This window comes from Ambystoma mexicanum, chromosome 1q, assembly GCF_040938575.1.
Source record: "Ambystoma mexicanum isolate Mex_15411 chromosome 1q, UKY_AmexF1_1, whole genome shotgun sequence".
Classification (NCBI taxonomy): domain Eukaryota; kingdom Metazoa; phylum Chordata; class Amphibia; order Caudata; family Ambystomatidae; genus Ambystoma; species Ambystoma mexicanum.
In genome coordinates, this window is record NC_090922.1 from 1,345,055,453 (window position 1) to 1,345,075,257 (window position 19,805).

The 19,805-nt window shown below is 49.8% G+C and overlaps 1 protein-coding gene across 2 annotated transcripts in view; it reads left to right on the forward strand.

The window, feature by feature from the left end:
- Positions 1–19,805, forward strand: part of EPS15 (epidermal growth factor receptor pathway substrate 15) — a 1,698,287-nt gene that overhangs the window by 449,974 nt on the left and 1,228,508 nt on the right. For both annotated transcript variants that reach the window (XM_069642214.1, XM_069642213.1), the window contains exon 9: positions 17,540–17,746. In XM_069642214.1, coding sequence (XP_069498315.1) covers positions 17,540–17,746 — 207 coding nt within the window. The remainder of the gene's footprint in view (positions 1–17,539; positions 17,747–19,805) is intronic.

Below are 19,805 nucleotides of genomic sequence, written 5' to 3' on the forward strand. Positions count from 1 at the left end.
GCACTGAAGAAGGTAGTTATTGTCTAATATAGGGCAATTAACTATTAGCGGGATCGATTTGTAATGTCAGATACTAGGCATTGTAAAAGCTTGGTGCTATAGAGGAGTCGAAGTCACCCTCTTCCCCAGAAGGAATATGGCCGGTGGGATCTAAATAGACTACAGGCGCTTAGTGCACAGTGTTCTTCACTATGGCCGAAGCACGAACTGACTCACCAGGTGTCCACTGTCTGTCAAGGGTCCGTGCGGGTTAAGAATAGGACTTGCGAGATTCCAAGATGGCGGACAATAGGTGAAGACGTGTCTCACAGTCCTCTGTCTGGGCCCACTGAAGAAGGCCTTGGCCTATAACTTGAAGCTACCAGCAGGCCCCCCCAGGCATGGGCTAACCCCTCCCCAACGCTTACTGTGGGAAGAAAATCCCTAATGAAGTTGCGACTCCCCCGCCATGAGGTCAGCGTGGGGTGAGTAGCTCTCTGTGGGAGTACCGTGTCCCTCGCAGAGATGTCCCAGCAGGGTCCAAGTGGACTGCACCAACTAAGAGGGTATGCAGAGAAGAACAGAGGAACAGCAGATGAGGCAGACCCCCAGGTTAGTGCGAACCTGAGATCCCGGGCAGGAGACAAGAGCTCCCCCCTCCTCCCATGGGGGCGCCGAAGGTGAGCGATGGCTCAGGAGAAGTGGAGAGGACAGGTGAGGGGGACTCCTTCCCAGAGAAGCGCACCGTAGGCATTCCCAGGAGCTGGGCTCCCCCCTCGAGGCCCTTATGAGACCGGACCGATGGAGCTGCTCGGCGAAGATGGGCTCAGAGCCTTTAGGTGTGGAAGGAGGTGCGGACTAGGAGCACTCTCAGACCATCACAGCTCAACGAAGCAAGGGAGTCCGCAAGGAGTTGCTGTCAGAGCGGGCGGTGGCCCCTACAGTGTGTAGGTCTGACCAACACCCCTCCACCCCCCAGGGAGAATCAAGTAAGTGGCGTCAGGAGTGGGGGTGATTGAGGGGAAGAGCACTGTACCCCACCTGCCGGACTATCCAGCTGGTCGTCGCTCGAGTGAGGGGAGTGGCCCCCCCCTGCATATGTAGGCCCATACAGCCTCGGGCTTGGAGACAGAGGGAGCAGGGGAGCAATATGAACTTCCAGGAGGAACAAAAAGAAAAATCTAAAACAAAAGAGGACACCACTGCGGTTCGCCTCTCCTCCCCCTCCCCCAGCACCCCATAGCTGCAGCGCTAATTGTTGGCAGGGTTGCGGGGGAGGTTCTTGCAGCAAGTGCATGAGCGTGTGGGAACAGGTCCCTTGTAGCGGGCCATCGCGGTAGGCCCGTGCCACCCCAAATCTCTACAGATGCCAGGGTCCAAGGTGAGGACCACTTCCTCCAAATCCAATGGGTCAATCGAGCGGCAAGGGGGCCAGCTGGAGCGGATTTGCAAACAGCAGTTGGGAGACGGCCAGGATTCAGCAACTGGGAAATAGGCTAAAGGAGGTGCCGAAGGTGATACCACGCACGCCATGGCCCTCAATAAGGACGACCTGCAAGAATGCCTCAGAGGCATGGAAGATAGACTGATGAGCTCATTCTAGAATCCGATAACAAAAATGGAGGACATACGAAGCTCCCTACGGGATGCCAGGAAGTAGGTTATTGACCTGGGTAATCCAGTGGATGTTACAGAGAGGGGGTTGTCAGAAGTGGCATAAGAGGTTAAACAGAACAGCGACCTTTTGGAATAAATAGCCAGGGCTACCCACAATTTGCTACCTACAATTTGGAGTTGAAGGCTGGAGAAATGCTCCTGCAGATCAACCATTTGGTTGAAAGGATTGAACAAACCGACCCCAGGCGCAGACCTGAGGGGCATCATGCAGCAATGCTTTGGGAGCTTCCTGACTGGGACCCTACCAGAGGAAGTAAAGATTGATCGGGTACATGAGGTTGGGCCAAGGAAGAGAGAACCTGGAGCGAGACCAAGAGACGTCCTAGTGGCCATAGCATCTTGCACGATGAAGGAGAACATTCTTCGAGCGGCTAGGTCCCATCAGGATGTTATGATCAACGGTTTGCCAGATTCACCACCTACTAGGACCTGGCGCTCTCTTCTATGGAGAAGGGGTAGGGGGATACACCCGCTTACAGAAATCTTAGCAGCAACAAATATTGCATACAAGTGGACGTTCCCTTTTGGCCTGGGAGGGCAGGCAACAAAGAGTCACCACGTACAAAGAGGGCCTACCAATAATGAACGAGGAGGAGGAGGAGGAGGAGGAGGAGGAGGAGGAGGAGGAGGAGGAGGAGGAGGAGGAGGAGGAGGAGGAGGAGGAGGAGGAGGAGGAGGAGGAGGAGGAGGAGGAGGAGGAGGAGGAGGAGGAGGAGGAGGAGGAGGAGGAGGAGGAGGAGGAGGAGGAGGAGGAGGAGGAGGAGGAGGAGGAGGAGGAGGAGGAGGAGGAGGAGGAGGAGGAGGAGGAGGAGGAGGAGGAGGAGGAGGAGGAGGAGGAGGAGGAGGAGGAGGAGGAGGAGGAGGAGGATACCTAAAACCACCCCACTCAACAAATTGAACAGATCTTGGGAATGGTCCGGACGCAGAGACAGAAGAGGGGGCAGAGAAACCTCTGAGTTCCACAAACCAAAGGAATGGAAACATAGCTGCTTATAATTGCCTAAACGACTGACCTCCGACCTGTAGGGTGCTGTGGTATAAGCATGGGGGAGGGTCTGTATTAAGGGGAGGTGTAAGAGGAGGCACGGGAGTACGAAGGAGAAATGTAGCCCAGATGAATGGGAGAGGAGGTGACCACGGAATCATTCACTGGGTGTAGTTCACCGATGCAGGGAAGTTCCCCAGGGTTGAATAAGGTCCAAGGCCCCAGGATAGTATCTTGGGAACTCAGGCCGTGAACGGGAGATGGGAGGGGGTGTTTGGGGTTTTAAAGTTCGGGAAAAAGTGGCTGCTAAGGCACTACAGGGGGCAGAGAACGAGGGCAAAGAGGGGAAAAGGGAGGGGGAGACGAGACATACAGTGCAGCCTTTTCTAGCCGTATCAGCTCAGCGCAGACACTAAGAAGACGTTGCTCATCTTGGGAAAAATGTCACTTAAAATCACCATGCAAAATTTGGGGACTAAATTCACCCGTTAATCGCAAAAAGGTAGAAGGGATGATCAATCGCTGCCAAGCAGATATCATGCTACAGGAGACCCATATAAAGACATCAGATGGGTCACTACCCAGATATCTACACTTTACTCTCATACACCAGGAAAACTCCCAGGGAAAAATGGCAGGAGTGTTGATAGGCCTCAAAAGCTAACTCCAAGTGCAAATCTCACCTACGTTAGTGGACAAGCTCGGGAGATACTTATTCTTACGGGTGCAAATGGGGCGAAAACGAATGACCTTTAGCATATTTCTCTGCAGGGAGATTATCTTAACAGGGGATTTCAATTTGGCTTGGGACCCCTCCAAACATAGAAGCACAAGGAGTGTGCAGGGGAGCAACCTCTCGCTCAAACACCTAAGGAAATCATTTGATAACTTGGCTCTCAAGGATGTGTGGCATGAGACGAAGGGGAGGAGAGTCGATTCACCTGCTTCTCTCACGTACACCAGACATTGTCCAGGATTGATTATATCTGGTTCTCAGCGTCCTCCTAGGGGAAGTAGAGGATGTGGAACTAGGCATCATTTTGCTGTCCGACCATGCACCTCTTATGGTAGCGATACGCAGGTGGGAGCCTCGTGGAGGTCTGTGGGCCTGGTCTCTCCCAAAGGAAATCCTGTCAGACGAAGTAGTTGTGGGTAAACTGAGACAGGATTGAGGAGTTCTTTGAGCAGAACGAGAATGGGGAAACGTCGCAAGAATGGATTTGGGAGGTTTAAAGTGGTGCGTCAGGGAGAAATTCCACAATCCCAAAAACAGAAAATTTACAAGGCTGTGGACCAAGACTTGGAGACCCAGATGACGACAGCTACACAAACACTAGCGAAGAATAAGAACAGGGCCATTTATAAAAAACGAAAGGAGCTCAGAGCGTAGTTAGGGCTAATCGGTTCACGAAGGGCTGAAAGAGAATTATTATATACTAAGCACCGCTATTATATGCACACAAACAGGGCACATCAACCACTGGCTAGGAAGCTGAGAAGGTCAGAGGTGAACCACACAATCACGTGAACAAGGACCGCACAGATGAGCTAGCCATGCAATTACTTCAGACACAAGCCGTCAGGCCCCATTACCGGGAAGTGTGCCATCAGTTACAGCTCCGTCAGTTACCCCGGTGCAGGTAGTCCTTCCTGGGGCAGTTCTCTTGGCTTCATTGGGGACCCTAAAAGAGACGCTGTGTTCATGAACCATGCTGCCTCCATTTTCTCTGTAGACCCGGAGCATTTCCAAACGACCAGACAAGAGTCGTCTTCGTGCTATCATACTTGGGTGGCAGTGCTGCGGACTCGACGGTACCACTGGGTAACCAGGATGACCCTCTCCTGGGGGTTTCAACGGGAAATGGAGAAAATGTTAGCCCAACACACCCAGGGCCAGTCCTGGGAAAATTAGCTCCCATCACTTCGCTATGGCAGTCAGGATTTGCTAATGTATATCGCTACCTTCATCAGACTAGTCGTCGAAACTGGTTGGCCTGATGAGAAGCGGACCACATATTCCATCGAGGCGTGCGAGGAGAGCTAAAAGATGTTTTAGCCCAAGTAGTAAACCCCCCAAGAGACTGTGTTGAGTTCATTGACCTGGTAGTACAATTAGATCACAGGCTACAGAATTGTAAGACTGATCAAGCCCAAATGGAGAGCCGTGCAATGTACGTACGCCCCAAAAGAGAACACTTTGCGACCTTCGGTGAACCCTTCTGAACGTATGCAGTAGGGGGGAGTACGGAGTCCATTAACCAAGCCCGAAAGAGACAAAACTAAGGCCACAGCAGTTGTGCTTGTACTGTGGGAAACCAGGCCACTTCCTCCGAGATTGTTCAGTGAAACCACCCAGGTAAACAGTCACAGCTACAGACGGAGAGGATACAGAACAAGAGTCAGAAAACTTCCATGCCCGGCAAGTGTAGAGGTCCGTTTGTCGAGCGAAGAGAAGGAACCACAGACCTCGCACCTTGCCGTGCCTGTGATCTTGATCAACCACCAACAACTGTCCAGGATGCATGCTGTGGAGGCATATCTACACAGCGGAGCAGTTGGTAACTACATAGACCAAGATCTGGCAACAAGGATGGGTCTTCCCCTCTGGCAAAAAAAGACATAGGAAAAGGTCACTACTGTTGACAGCACAGAGATATCTTCAGGTCCTCAGACGCACTGTGCGGCGGAAGTGACTCTTTGTCAAGATGGCTATCGGGAAGCTATTGTCTTCGATCTCATCAAGGCTCCTCAGTTTCGGGTGATCCTGGGGATACCATGGTTGGAGACTCATGATCCCCAAATTGACTGGCGTGCGAGAAGTCTGACCTTCTCCAACGATTGTGCTCGCACATGCTACAAAGTGGAAGCATCTCTCTGAACGAAGAGGAACTATCCTAGATAAAGGGGCGGTGGTACTGGGTCTAACAAATACACTACCAAGTGAATATTAAGACTACCAAGACATCTTCCAGAAGGAGCAAGCCAATACATTACCCCCTCACAGGCCTTATGACTGCCAAATCGTCCTCATACCCTGGGTGCAAATTCCGTGTAGTCGGATTTACGCACTCACTCAACCGGAGAACATTCACCTGAAGGCATACCTGGACCAATACCTGACAAACGGTTTTATCCATCCATCTAAGTCCCCCGCAGCCTCGCCCCTCTTCTTTGTTCCCAAGAAGGAGGGGGAACCTGAAAACCTGCATTGACTATCGGGCATTAAATCAGGTGACAGTAAAAAACTGTTACCCTCTGCCCCTCAACCCGGAACTATTAGACCAAGTCAAAGACGCCCATATCTACACCAAACTGGACCTCAGGGGTGCATACCATCTCGTACGTGTGAAAAGAGGAGATGATGGAAAACCGCTTTTAGTACCAAGTATGGACTGTACGAGTACCAGGTTATGCCCTTTGGGCTCTGCAATGCACCTGTGGCATTCCAGTTCTTTATGTAGCATGAGCTGATCGGCGTTTGCCTTAGTTTACATTGATGACATCTGGTGTACTCAGCCTCCAAGCAGGACCACGTTAAGCGTGTCCGTACCGTCCTTGAGAAACTCTGGCAGCATAAATTGTATGCCAAACTCGAGAAATTCTCCTTCCACGTTACCGAAGTAGAGTTCTTAGGTTTTATCCTCACTCCCCGAGGTGTCCGGATGCATATGCATAAGGTGGACACCATTCTCAACTGGCCATCGCCGTTATCAGTCAAAGGGGTTCAGAGCATGCTCGGCTTTGCAAACTTCTACCGCCGGTTTATTCCCGGATTCTCCCAGATCGTCCACCCGATTTCATCCTTGCTGCAGAAAAACAAACGTTGCCAATGGACCGATGAGGCAGAAACGGCTTTCCAGGAACTCAAGAAAAAAAGTACCTCAGCCCTAGTACTACGACCCCCTCGTCCGGATCTCCCTTACTTAGTTAAGACAGACGCCTACAGCATGGCAATGGGGGCTGTTCTCTCACAAAAGTATCCCGAGACTGGCCAACTACACCCGGTGGCATTTTGGTCACGTACGTTCTCAGCGCCTGAACTTAACTATGCAGTAACGGATAAGGAGCTCCTAGCAATCAAAGCAGCATTTAAGGCATGGCGACATTACCTTCTAGGTGCAAGACACCAGTTATCACAGACCACGGTAATTTACAATACCTCAAAACAGCGAAAGCTCAGTCATCCCGTCAACTACGGTGTGCCCTGTTTTTTTGCAGAATACAATTATGTGATCACGTACCGGCCCGGTGTTCAGAATGAAAAAGGCGACGCTCTGTCCCGCCTCGGCATCGATGAAAACATATACTCTGATCGACTCTTGACCCAGTAGCCATCATCCTGGGCGAAAGACTGTTAGGCCTTACGACAGCTCTGTCCCTGGGTGATCTCCAAAAGGAAATCCAGCTTTAAATGAACGAGAAAGCTTTACAGGAATGGGCCGCAAGGAGTTAACACAACTCAACAGTTGACAGACTCCCTTACTTCCAGGGACGCCTATACCTACCTAGTCAAAAGCTACAGGAACAAGTCATCTCCAGCTATCCCGATTCCCTAGTAGGACACCCAGGTATTGCCAAAACCTTGGCTAAGGTAAAAAGAAATTACTGGTGGCCAACCTGGCAGAAGGACATAACTCAGGTTGTGCTATCCTGTGGAATCTGTGCACAAAACAAATCTCGGAAACAAAAACCTGCGGGCCTTCTACAGCCCCTGGAAATTCCTCCCACACCTTGGCATACACTTTCACTCAACTTCATTAGACCTACCTCCCTGCAATGGCTAGAATACCATCTAATTGTGGTGGACCTATTCTATGTCTACCAACAGCTTCCCTCTTTGCAAAAGTGTTTTTGGAGCAAATAGTTTGATTACACGGTTCCCCTCCATCCTGATTTCAAATCGAGGCAGCCAATTCATCTCCAATTTCTGGAGGAAAAGTTGTGAGATTGTGCAAATGGACGCCCGACTGTCCACTAGTTATCCCCAAACAGATGGCCAGACCGAACGGACGAACCAAATATTAGAACAGTACCTGACATGCATGCTACATCAAGCTGAAGGTTATTGGAAGGACATCGTATGGATAGCCAAGTATACATACAATAATTCACTGCACACCAGTACCGGACAAAGTCCATTTTATATCATGTATGGACGACATCCATGCACCTCCAGTTTGGATCCCCCATGGCCTTAGAAATGCCTGCAGTAAAAACCTTACATACAACCATCGTGCATGCCTTCAAAAAAGGCATCAGAGCACCTGGCTCGAGCTGAAGAATGTCACGACTTGGGGACGTTGGCGTCTCTGTAACCGATGGAAACGGCATCATCCATTAAAGTTTCCATTACGTTCCGTACAACGCCAGGTGTAGGTCTAGTTTTTTCTGTTTGCAGCACGTCCAACGCCGGCTGTTATCTTTCCTCACTTCCGGCATTCGGGTGCGTTGCAACGTCCTGTGTTCCAGTTCGTCTGCTATTGCCTGCGCTCCCAACTTGCTACTCTTATCTTCCCCTTATCGCCCTCTTCCCCTTCCAGTTCGTGTTTCGGCCTCTCTGTTTCCTTCGTTCCACCCTTCCTCCGCTCTTTTCTCGTTCCCACTCGCCATTTCTCCCGTCTCCCGTTGTTTTCTGTTTCCTCCCTTGCTCACCTATTTTCCCCGTTTGCTGTTCTTACCCTTTTCCGTCTGTTTGTTTTTGACTTCCCATGCACCGACTTCAGGCCTGCCATTGGATTGCTCCGCCTCCTCCTTTTGTCTTGTTGTTGCTCCCGTGTTACCAGACCTTCGCCTGTCCCCGGACTGCTTCCTATTCCCCTGTACTGGCTTTTCAGTCCAAGCTGCTACTTTCTCTACAGTCTACCATTACCGAGGAATACTCACGTGGAGTTTACCCCCCCCCCCCCCCCCCTGCATCTCGTCCGCTGCCTGTCTTGACCACGAGTCTCTCCACGTGGAACATCCTTGAAAGTCTACCGGATCCCTACTACTTCATTATACTCTGTGGAGACTTCCTCTGGGTTTTTTGTGCCACTGGCTTTTTCCCCTTATTCTGGCAGCCGCGGAGGATTGCCACAGTTTACCTATAAGGTGACACTGCGGCGTCCTTCCACGGCCGCCCCCGTCTACATAAAAAAAGGAGAGGACCGGACCAAAAGGAAGAAAGAAGCCGGCACTCCGGTGGAAAAGCAGAGGTGAGGAGGAAGGGGAGGTGGTAGAGACGGAGTCCTAAGTGGAAGAAGAAGACATTACTGACCATCCTGACAAAGAAAGACATAAAAGGTTCTCGGATTAACATCGTAGGAGGGCCCCAATGTATCGAGTCGGGGATGAAGTCTGTTTGGCCTCCGTCACATACCCATGAAAGGAACCCAGACTTTTCGGCCCAGATACCTAGGACCATATACCATTAAAGCCATCAACCCTATGACAGTGAAACTGGTTTTACCACCCAACATGCAGATCCATCTAGTGTTCCACATGTCACTCCTAAAGCCTGACCAACCTGGTACTCGGATTAAGTCACCTCCAGACCCTGTTTTGATCAACGGTGAACCAGAATTTGAAGTCAATGAAAACATGGATTCAAGGATTTTACTACTTAGTGGATTGGAAGGGATATAGCCCTCGGGACAGCATGTGGGAGCCCAGCGATGAAATCCATGCACCACGACTGGTGAAGCGCTTCCATCGAAACCACCCAACCAAGCCAGGACCAGACTGAAAAACCACTGTGAGAGGGGCCTTGGGGGGGGGGGGGGGGGGGCTTGGGGCGGTGCGGCTTTGGTGGGGGTGGGGGTGAGGTGTGGTCACGGTTGGTACCCCTGATAACCCTTCACATAATTGCCCCCAGGCTACAGCGGGACTGCAGCATCCAAGAATAGCCCTACGGGCATCTAAGAACTTGAGGAGGAACACCTGCTCCCAGGCCTGGTGCCTTTGCTCATTACAGTGAATAAGGGCAAGTATCACAAGTACTAATCTGAATACAACATGGAGGCCTGTACCACCGTCTTGTTCCCCAAACAAGACCATGCAGACTAGTGTTTTGGGTGTGGTTGGATCCTCTGGTGTGGCTGGCTATATAAGCCACGTCCCGGCTGGAAATCGTGCTTCACATTATTCTGCATTCCTGCACCGTACCGCTCACCGTGTCCAGCTCCCGCTTACCTGAACTCCAGTCCTGAAACCAACTGCCGATCTACAGGGGGAAAGAACAGAACGTTATACTCAGTGCTTACCTGGAAGCCGTGGGACCTTGAACTTTATCCAGACGGTCCGCTCGCTCATTGCTTCGGGAGCCTACCACAGCCTGCAATGTCGCAAAAAGAGAAAACAAAAGAGACAGCAGGTTAGCATTATTCATGCTTGCCTCAGCCCAAACTAGCGCTTCGCACTAGAACTTGCCTGTCATCTTTGTTAGTCCCCATACTGTGATCTCTGCATTTCATCCTGCTGCAAGTGAAGTCAGCCCGTGGCTCCGCGCCACGAACGATGGCAGAGGCAACACCTGCGGAGACAGAAAGAGACAATATATTAGTCGGACATATATCAAAAAAGTTGGAAAAAAAACATAGAAAAGAAGAGCAAACGCAGAAAGAGAGGACAGAGACACAAGAGAAGCCCGAAGGACAACTGAGAAAGAATACAAAGAGGACTCTCATAACATACAGAGAAGGACAGTTTCACTCAACTTGAAGCAGCAAAGCAAGAGTGGGAGCCACAGACGGTCTGGGCTCGACACAGGCCCGTGGACCAGTGAAGTAACTGGGTCCATTAGGACGCCTGCATCCACAATGGCGTCCCTGCTAGAGAAGCAGGACGGAGAGTTCATCACTTACAAACCCAAGGTGAGAGATAACCCTGAGGGAAGGGGTTAGTGGCCAGAGGGAGGTGGGGGGTCACACCAATTAAGAACACTTCCTAATTGCTTCCCTCACCTGTCATAGTAGCAGTCTCCTCCAAGTTTGACCATTGACCCGGGTGACCTCAGAAGTAGTGCCCGCAGACCGCAATGCCGAGCATAGTTTGTCGCCCCCGCGGAGACCAGGTGAGCATAACACCTTCCCAGTCCTTCTCAGAGGATTGACCCGCAAGGAAAGTGGCATGCCCGACGATGTCCTCGACTCCAGAGGAATGGGCTGCATTTAAGGAGCAGATGTTAGCAATATTTCAATCGCAGGGCACGGTTCCGGTCGCGCCTTCTAACGGAGCCGGCAAGGAACGGTCTTGTACCGTGGCTCGCACGCCTTCGGGCTCGGGTCCGCGAAGCAACTCGCACCAAGAACCTTTGAGGTCCCATTCGGCCAAGGCTTCGGATAGTCGCAAAAGATGTGTTTCCAGGTCTCGGTCCTCATCTTCAGCAAGACCGCTGCAATCTGCTAAGGGCTCAAAGCCGCCGTCGACTCGGTTGGCGTTGTCTGTCCGACTTGAACGTCGACGCTTTGCCGTCTTATCAGACCACGACACCGTCAGCACCAGTGTCGACGCCGAAGCCTTCGGTGCTCACGACGCCAAGGTTGTCGACGCTTTCGGCGTCGAAGCCTTCGGCACCCTTGCCACCGTCTAGTATTTTTGCCTGCAATTTTCCAATGGAGTACCCTGATCTGGTGGAACCTCCAACAAAGGCTTCAGCGAATGGCTGTGAGGCCAGTATTGGACTCTTTCTGTCCCCAGGCCAGGTTTCCACCTCCCTCTCTGACAATATATGAAGAGGAAGAAAGGTCTGAATTTGAGGACCTTGTGGAGCATGATGTGGCTCCAGTCTTTTCAGGAGACAGTCAATTGGAGGAGTTGAGGCAAACCCTTCATGATGCCCAGTGGGTTGGACACTTCTCCGGAAGTGGAATTTCGCAGGCCTGAGCCTGGGGCTCATGCCGAGTCTTCGCACAGGTGGCTCATGGCTAGGGTCTCGGAGTATCTGGGCTGGTCCAGTCCTCCTGAAGACTTTGTGCAGGATGATCTAACGGACATTTTAGATCAAGGTCCGTCCTCTGACCCAGTGTTACCTTTTCATCTTACTTTACAGAAAAGGGTGGCAGCTGCTTGGCAGTCACTGGAATCTCTTCCAGCTGTTAATAAATCATTGACAAAGAAGTACCGCCCTTCCGTTAGCGACCCAAGCTATTTATCCACTCACCCTACTCCTGAGAGTTTGGTGGTTCTGGCGGCTACGGCCACCTCGAGGCAGGTGGCGTACCCTAACATCCCCCCCTGAAAGGGACGACAAACGCTTCAACGGTTGGGCTTGTAAGGTATTTTTTGCAGGGAGCATGGCATTGAAATCGGCCAACTCCACTTGTGCCTTAGCAAGGTTTTCACACACTCTGTGGAACTGTTTCTTTAGCGGCTGAGCATATTCCCGAGGGGGAAGAAAGGGATGGGTTCCTTGCTCTCGTGAAAGACGGTAAGGATGCCATGTGCGAATCCCTTCAGTCAGGTTTGGATACGGCCAACAGTGTTAGCTGGTCCATGGCTGTGAGCACCGTTATAAGCAGATTTGTGTGGTTGCGGAAGTCTAGTTTTGCTCTGGATGTGCAAGCCCGTCTTCTGAACAGGCTCTTTGACGCACATTTGTTTGGCAACAAGGCTGACGAGAGCCTTGAGAGGTTGCAGACCTCGAAAGCTGCGGCAAAATCTTTAAGCGCAACTGTGCGTCAACCTCCCCTTTTCCGTCCTAGGGGACAGCAGTGAAGGGGAGGTTCTTTTCATTACTGCTCCTCCTTTGGTAGAACGAGAGGGGCCAGAGTGGTGGTTGGGGAAATAGAGGTGCCAAAGCCGCTCAGGCAGCTGCCTCTTTGCCTTCAGGCACTGCCGCAGCCGCTACAAAAGTCACGAGGCCATGTGGCATGGTTCGCCGGTTGGTGGCAGGCTTGCTCAGCATCTCGAAGAGTGGCAAGCCATTACTTCGGATGCGTGGGTTCTGGATACGATAGCCCTCGGCTACTGCCTTCCCTTCTTACAACGGCCTCACGACAATCCACCGTGGAAGCTTCCAGATCTGCTCCTTGTGCAGGAAATCTTAACCCTGCTGGAGAAAGGTGCTATAGAACTGGTGCCTGTAGCGGCGAGGAACAATCCCAAAGAAAGACCGGGGATTGAGACCCATCCTGGACTTGCGTTGGTTGAACAAACTTCTCAGTAAGGACAAGTTCAGGATGGTTACTCTTTCTCAAGTTCTCCAGGCCCTTCAACTTCAGGATTGGTTGCTGTCTCTGGACCTGCCGATTCTTCCCAAGCACAAAAAGTACCCGAGGTTTGCGGCTGGCGACTTGCACTTTCTGTTTCGGGTCCTGCTGTTAGGATTGACCTCCGCCCCGAGGGTCTTCACCAAGCTAATGGTGGTGGTGGCAGCGTACCTCAGGCGAGGGGGACGGGGGAAATTCAGTCTACCCCTACCTGGACAACTGTGTTACGCTCACCTGGACCCCACAGGCATGTCGATCGGACCCGGACAGCTGCGGTCTCCGTCAACGTGATGCGTAGTGCAGAGATGACTGTCTGGACTCGCCCGCCTAGTCTTGTCTGCTGGACCAGAAGAAGTATTTTCCTGCAAGTGGAGACAGGGATTAGCCACCTGTGGGTTTTAGTGATGGCCTCCCAACTGTTCTCGCTCTCCCCCACTAATCGCCTCCGATATCCCCTTAGTAACCTCACCTTATGTTTGTAAAAGATGAGCTCTCCATCCTGCGTGTCTTGCAGGGGCGCGTAGATACCAGTTACTTCACTGGTTTGAAGGCGTTGGGAGAGTTCCGGTAAGCATTGACTCTGAAGTCCCAGGCGGCATTGGTAAGTATCAAGTTCAAAGAGTTCAATGTGCCCGATGTTCACTCTTGTCCCCTTCCTTCCTGAAGTTGCAACTGAGTTTGTGAGAAGGTCTCGTAGCTGCTGCTGGCGTACAGGTAAGAGTCTGTGTTACCCAACGCTGTCCGGTAACTGTTGCATGCGTTAATGTGTTGTTTTTCTCCCTCTTTGCAGATGCGGCATATGAAGATATGGAGAATAATACCGCCGGTGGAAAATCAGGTAAGTCTATGGTGGTAAGAGGTATTTGTTGATTCCCTTGGCTCACCTTGTTATTCTTGTGCCGGAGTATGGTGAAGAAATGATGGAGAAAGTGCCGGATCGAAAGATGCTGTGAGAACTGGTGAGTATGGTGCCGTGCTGGAGCTGGCGAAGCGACACGTGCAGGACTGATGTACTTTCCAGGTCGGGAGATGAAATCAGGTGAGGAATTTGAAATAAGTTCATTTTCTGACCTTGTCCTTTTCTTCCTCTTTATTCTAGGAGCTCCGGATTCGAGGCGGGCATGGTAGAAGACTGGGTGCTGGCTGCAGGCATGCGGGCGTGGCAGAAGACTGGATGCTGGCTGCAGGCATGGTGAGAGACACGCTGCTGGATGCAGAATAACACGAAGCATGTGCTGCTGTTCGGGCGTGGTTTAAATAGCCTCCAAAGTAGTCCCAGAAAAGAAGTTCCCCAGGACCACACCCAAGTAAAAAATATTCCCTGTAGTAAAATAGTCCCATCCAGGCCTCACGTTGGCTTGGATTTATTTGCAGCATGGTCTGCATGAGGTAAGTAATGTCTATGAGCCTGGCGCCTATGGCGCCAGGACTGATTTTTATTATGAGCCTGGTGCTTACGGTGCCAGGACTGAACCCAGACAGCCCCTAGCTGGGGCTGCTGGGGTTTTGGTAAATGCCTTGATGCCTGCTCCCGGGGCTGATGGGCTTGATCCGGATGCCCAGGGGTAGGCATCATGACAGACTGGCTGATTCCGGGCACCCTCTCCTGAGCAAGCATCGGATCACCTCGCTCTCACCTGCTGCTCCCTCCACATGCTGGGCTTCTCCCTCAATTTCAAGAAGTCGCATCTGACACCTTCCCAACAGCTCCAGTACGTGGCTGTGTTAGATACGTCTTTGGGGAAGTGCTCGCCTCCCAAGGTGAGGGCTCATCACATTGTGCAGATGGTGGACAAATTTCAACATGCCCAGAGTCTCCCGGCTTTCGAATTCTTAAGGTTGCTCGGCCTCATGGCATCTTGCATTTTTCTGGTGCCTGGTGCCAGAGCCCAGGTTGAGGATGAGATCCCTGCAATGAGTCCTCAAGATGCAGTGGTCGCAGTTCTCAGGCAAGATGTTGGATCCCATTCAGATTCCACTCTGTCTCCCAGGATTTTCTGCGGTGGGCCAATGAGGGGAACCTGATGAAGGGGGAGCCGTTTTGGCAACCATGGCCGGAGGTGACTGTAGTCACGGATGTTTCCATCACAGGATGGGGCGCTCATGCCAACGACTTGACTGCCAGCGGTCGGTCTCTGTCGGAGTCCAAACTCCACATCAACCTGTTAGAGCTTAGGGCCGTCAGGCTAGCCCTGAAGGCTTTTCTGCCGTCTGTGCGGGGGAAGTGTCCTGATCATGACCAACAACACAGTGGCCATGCATTATCAACAAAAAAGGGGGGGTAGGGTCACTGCCGTTGTGTAGAGAGGCAATGCAGCTCTGGTTCGGGGCCATCCAGCAGGGAATTTCGATCTCGGCAGTTCATCTGGCCGGAGACGAAAATGCAGTGGCGGACACTCTGAGCAGTCAGAGCACAATCTCTCACGAGTAGGAGTTGGCTCAGGCAGTCCTTGAGGAGATCTTCGCCCTTTGGGGAACCCCACAAGTGGATTTCTTCGCCACCAGTGGCAATCGGAAGTGCGAGAGATTCTGCTCAAGGGAATTTCCTATGCGAGGAGCCTTAGGAGACGCGTTCGTAGTGGATTGGTCATTCCCACCGTTGTACGCGTTTCCTCCAGTCCCCGTCATTCCTCAAGTGTTGTGGAGGTTGCAGAGGTTTGGTTCCCACATGATCGTCATTGCTCCAGATTGGGGCAGGAGAGCGTGGTATTCGGACCTTCTAGAAATGTCCATCTGCCTTCCACGCCGTCTGGAGGAGGAGCAGGAGGAGGAGCATGAGGAGGTGGACCACCGTTGGCGTATGTTCTGCGACTGGTGCAGAGGTCACAATGTTGATCCTTTTCAGTGCTCCATTCCTATCGTTTTGTCTTTCTTACTGTCATTATCCCACAGGGGCCTTCAAGTGGTTGCCATTAAGGGTTACCTGGCGGCGCTGTCTATCTTTAAGCGCTCGTCTGAAGAATGTTCTTACTTTAAGATTCCTTTGATTTCTAAATTACTTAAAGGACGGACTAATGTGTACCCGCCGTCCCCTTTCCAGGTGCCGGTTTGGGATTTCAATTTGGTTTTGAAATTTCTGATGGGTGCTCCGTTTGAACCTTTGCACTCTTGTCCTTTGAGATTATTGTCCTTCAAGACAGTGTTCTTGGTTGCGGTTACTACTTCTCGCATAGTGAGTGAATTGCAGGCACTTTCCTCTAAGCCGCCCTTTACTGTGGTCCAAAAGGACAGGGTTGTACTGCGGGTACGTCCTTCCTTTCTACCTAAGGTAGTATCTGAATTTCAATTGAGTCAGAAGGTTCTCCCTTCTTTCTATCCTCCTCCTCCGGGTAAGGAAGAGGAGTGACTCCATCGGTTGGATCCTAGGAGAGCTCTGAGCCTTTACATTTCTAGGATGTCCAGGGTCAGAGTGGACGATCAACTCTTTGTAGGATATGCTGGACACCGATTGGCCCAGGCTGTTACCAAACAGACCTTGTCCAGGGGGATTATCCTCGCCATTACGGAGTGTTACCGATTGGCGGGTAAGGACCCTCCTGAAGGGTTGCGTGCTCATTCCACTAGGGGCGTGGCTACTTCCACCGCCCTCCAGCGGGGTGTTCCTATTAGGAATATTTGTGATGCTGCTACATGGGCTTCGCTCCACACCTTTGTTTAACATTACTCCCTGGATATGATCCATGGTCAGGATGTGGTCTTTGGTAAGGCGGTTCTTTATTCTGCCATCTGATTGGGTACTCCAAATTCTTTTCCCTCCTCCATTTTCTGGTACTGCTTTGGGAGTCTGTCAAAGATGTGTAATACGTTGGAGGACACAATTCATTCGAAGAACAAGTTACTTACCAACTGGTAACGTTCTTTAGATTGGATGTTCCTCCAGCGTATTCCACATCGCCCTCTCAGCCTGTCCCTATGGAGAATTTCCTATGTGATTGCAGCATACGCTTCCGCAAGGCTATGTGCAGTCAAGCAGGCATGAGACTGGTGCCACACGTTCTGGGGGAAAAAACTTAAATTGACGCTACGAGTGGCGTGCGTCCTATTTATAACATCCGGTGACGTTGCCCTCGACTGAGGCCTTTGAGGGACATCGACCCGACGTCATCGAGCAGGACGCGCTCTGACGAAAAAGTTTCCAAAGGTCACAGCTGTGGACATTACATGTCAAATATGTGGAATACGTTGGAGGAACAATCAGTTGAAAGAACGTTACCAGTTGGTAAGTAACTTGTTCATCTGCTGGTGATGCACCTACCACCATGCTGGAATCTAAATACTGTCCTCTGTAGACTTTTTTGTTACCTTTTTGAGCCTATGCAGAAAGCTTGGCAAAGGACCTCAGTCACTGTTCTCAATACAGTTACACTAGTAAGAAAGGTAAGCGAATTCCAGGCACTCATTATTAAGAATATGCGTGAGAAAAATACAAAGTAAAATATAATGAGAAATGGTCATGAAAAGTAACCCATGACCTAAATTCTTAGCACGTTTTTGATGTTTATAAAACAAGTTTGATAAAGTTGTAAGCGAACGTTGTCTTTTTTTTTTCAATGGATTTTAATTTCATCTTGCCCATCATTACAGAAAATGTATGCATTTTCTAACCTCTTCCATTACTAATTGCTGATCTTGCTTATTATTTGACAATATACAGATTTTTTCATGCATAATTTGTAGGTTATGTATCTGACAAAGATTCCCTTTTTTAAAGGCCATGTTCTTGGTGTACCGTGCCCTCGAGAAGGAGCCCGTACCAATGTCTTTGCCAACTGCTCTGGTCCCGCCTTCAAAAAGAACATCTGTCAGTCTACCTGGGGCATTGCAAGTGATTCCTCCTCTCCCTTCTCCACCTTCCAAGGAATCCCGCCCATCGTTGCCACCAGTAGCGATATTACCCACAAAAGCACCAGCTGTACAGGTACAGAAACCAATTGCATGCACAATGCCGGGTCTGAAATGCTCTTGGTTCTATCTCTATCATAATACTGGAGTGCTTGTTTTGTTATGAGTAGTGTGGCCTTGTGGATTGGTCTAAGGGTACGAAGTAATGTGGCTGTTTTTCTTTGCAAGTGTGCATGCGTCCTATCTCGTGGTTTACTTTATGGTGCATATGTTTTTGTCCTGGACAGATTATTCCCCTATGGTGCTCCCCATTTGATCACCATGTTGCTACCCATTTTTCAAGTGAAGCCCTCCTTTGCCCAGTATTGGTATCCACTGTTGAGTAGCTTACACAGTCATATTATACATTAGGGGCTTCCTTGTATCTGTTCCCACTCCTGCAGGGTGTGAAGTGGGCATTACTTTTGAAAGCTGAATAATATTTTGTCTCAAATTTAAGTTTTGTATGGGTGTAATTGATTTTTTTTTTACCTTCATTATTTATTTTGTAAATGTGATTTGATGGCTTTTTCATTCAGAATAAACCTAGAGTGGTGATGGACAATAAATGTGTGCATGTTGAGTTTGAACATTGTCACTTCATAATGTAATTGTGTGCATAGCCTAATCTACATAGTTTTGCCCACTATTTCACTAAAAGTAGATAGTAAAAATATAAGTCTTCTTTAATAGTGTGTATAGGGTAGCTTGCACCCGGATACGAGTTGTTCATTGTATGTAATTGTATATAGGCCATAGTGAAGTACTCTTCGTTAATTTACTTCTTAAAATGGACTTCTTACAAGCTTTCATAAAACTTATCCCTTAATTTCAGAATCCCCCTAAAGGTAGCTTGAACTCAACCTGTGCACTAGTTTACAAATGGACGAGCACCTGTGTGAGCTTGTGTAGATTATTGGTGTGCTGCAAGCACACCAAGTAGCATGGCCCATCAACTCTTTGGAGGATACATTTCGGAGATGGAAGCAGACTGCAACACCAAAGACTGATTTAAGAACAAAGAAACTCCCCTTCCTTAAAGAAGTTTGGGTCAGCAGGACAAAAAGTATTACCCAATTAAATTATAGGCTATAGTTTTCAGCACACACTGGGAAGTGAGCTTTGTTCATTTCGAATTATAACAAAATTCACCCCGTATTGTTCTGCCGAATGGGAAATTAATGAAATTAATATTTTTAGTTAAATAGGCTAAGGATCTCCAGAACCCCTCCCCCCCCCCCTTCCCGCACTAGGGATTGTTTTCCTGACATTTGTCTGAGGGTAGTGATACTTTTTCAACGTTTTTAAACTGCTTTTACTTGCACACACCTGTTCAGGCCATTTTTGTATTCAATGTTTAAAAATCCTGTTTTCCATGTGACGGGGATCTTTGATTCCTCCTATTGTAAATTAAAATGCTGTTTATCCATTGATAATTAGGCCCCTATACACATGGCTATTTAATTTTGCTTGAAAAACAAAGGCCGTTTTTGTTTGTGTTTTAAAATCTTGCTGTTCATGTCAAAGGGACTTCTGTTTGGGGCCTTTAAATAAACCCCGGTCTTTTTAAATTATTCCACATAGCCCTAATGCTCAGTGAGCAGTCAGACCTGTGTCTCCAGGATTTACATGAGACATTCCTGTATTTCACTTGACCTGCTTGCTAATAAATACACTAGGCTTTCTCTGAAAACAATCTCTCCATGCTTACACAACCGTGCTTTGGCCTTTCACCCTCGGGATAGCTAAATTAATATTCCTCATTTCCCTCTCAGAACACATTAATTTCCTCTGGATATGAAACCACCCCTCTTGTGTTTCAACATGTCATTTGAAATGCTCTTGTTCGGACTTATTGCCACTCAATGAGACTTCTCCAAACGTCATAGTAGGTTTTAGCTCCGTTCCACCTCTTCCCCTTCACTGGTTAAATACACTCTAAACCACATAGGCCAGGGTTTCTCAGCAACTATACAGCCCGGGTGGACCTCGCCAGCGCGTCTTAATAGGTAGTCTTGACCTTTTCTTCATTTTTTGGCACCCACCTCATGAAAAATCATCCCGTACACCAGGGTCTTGTGATTTGGTCCAACATA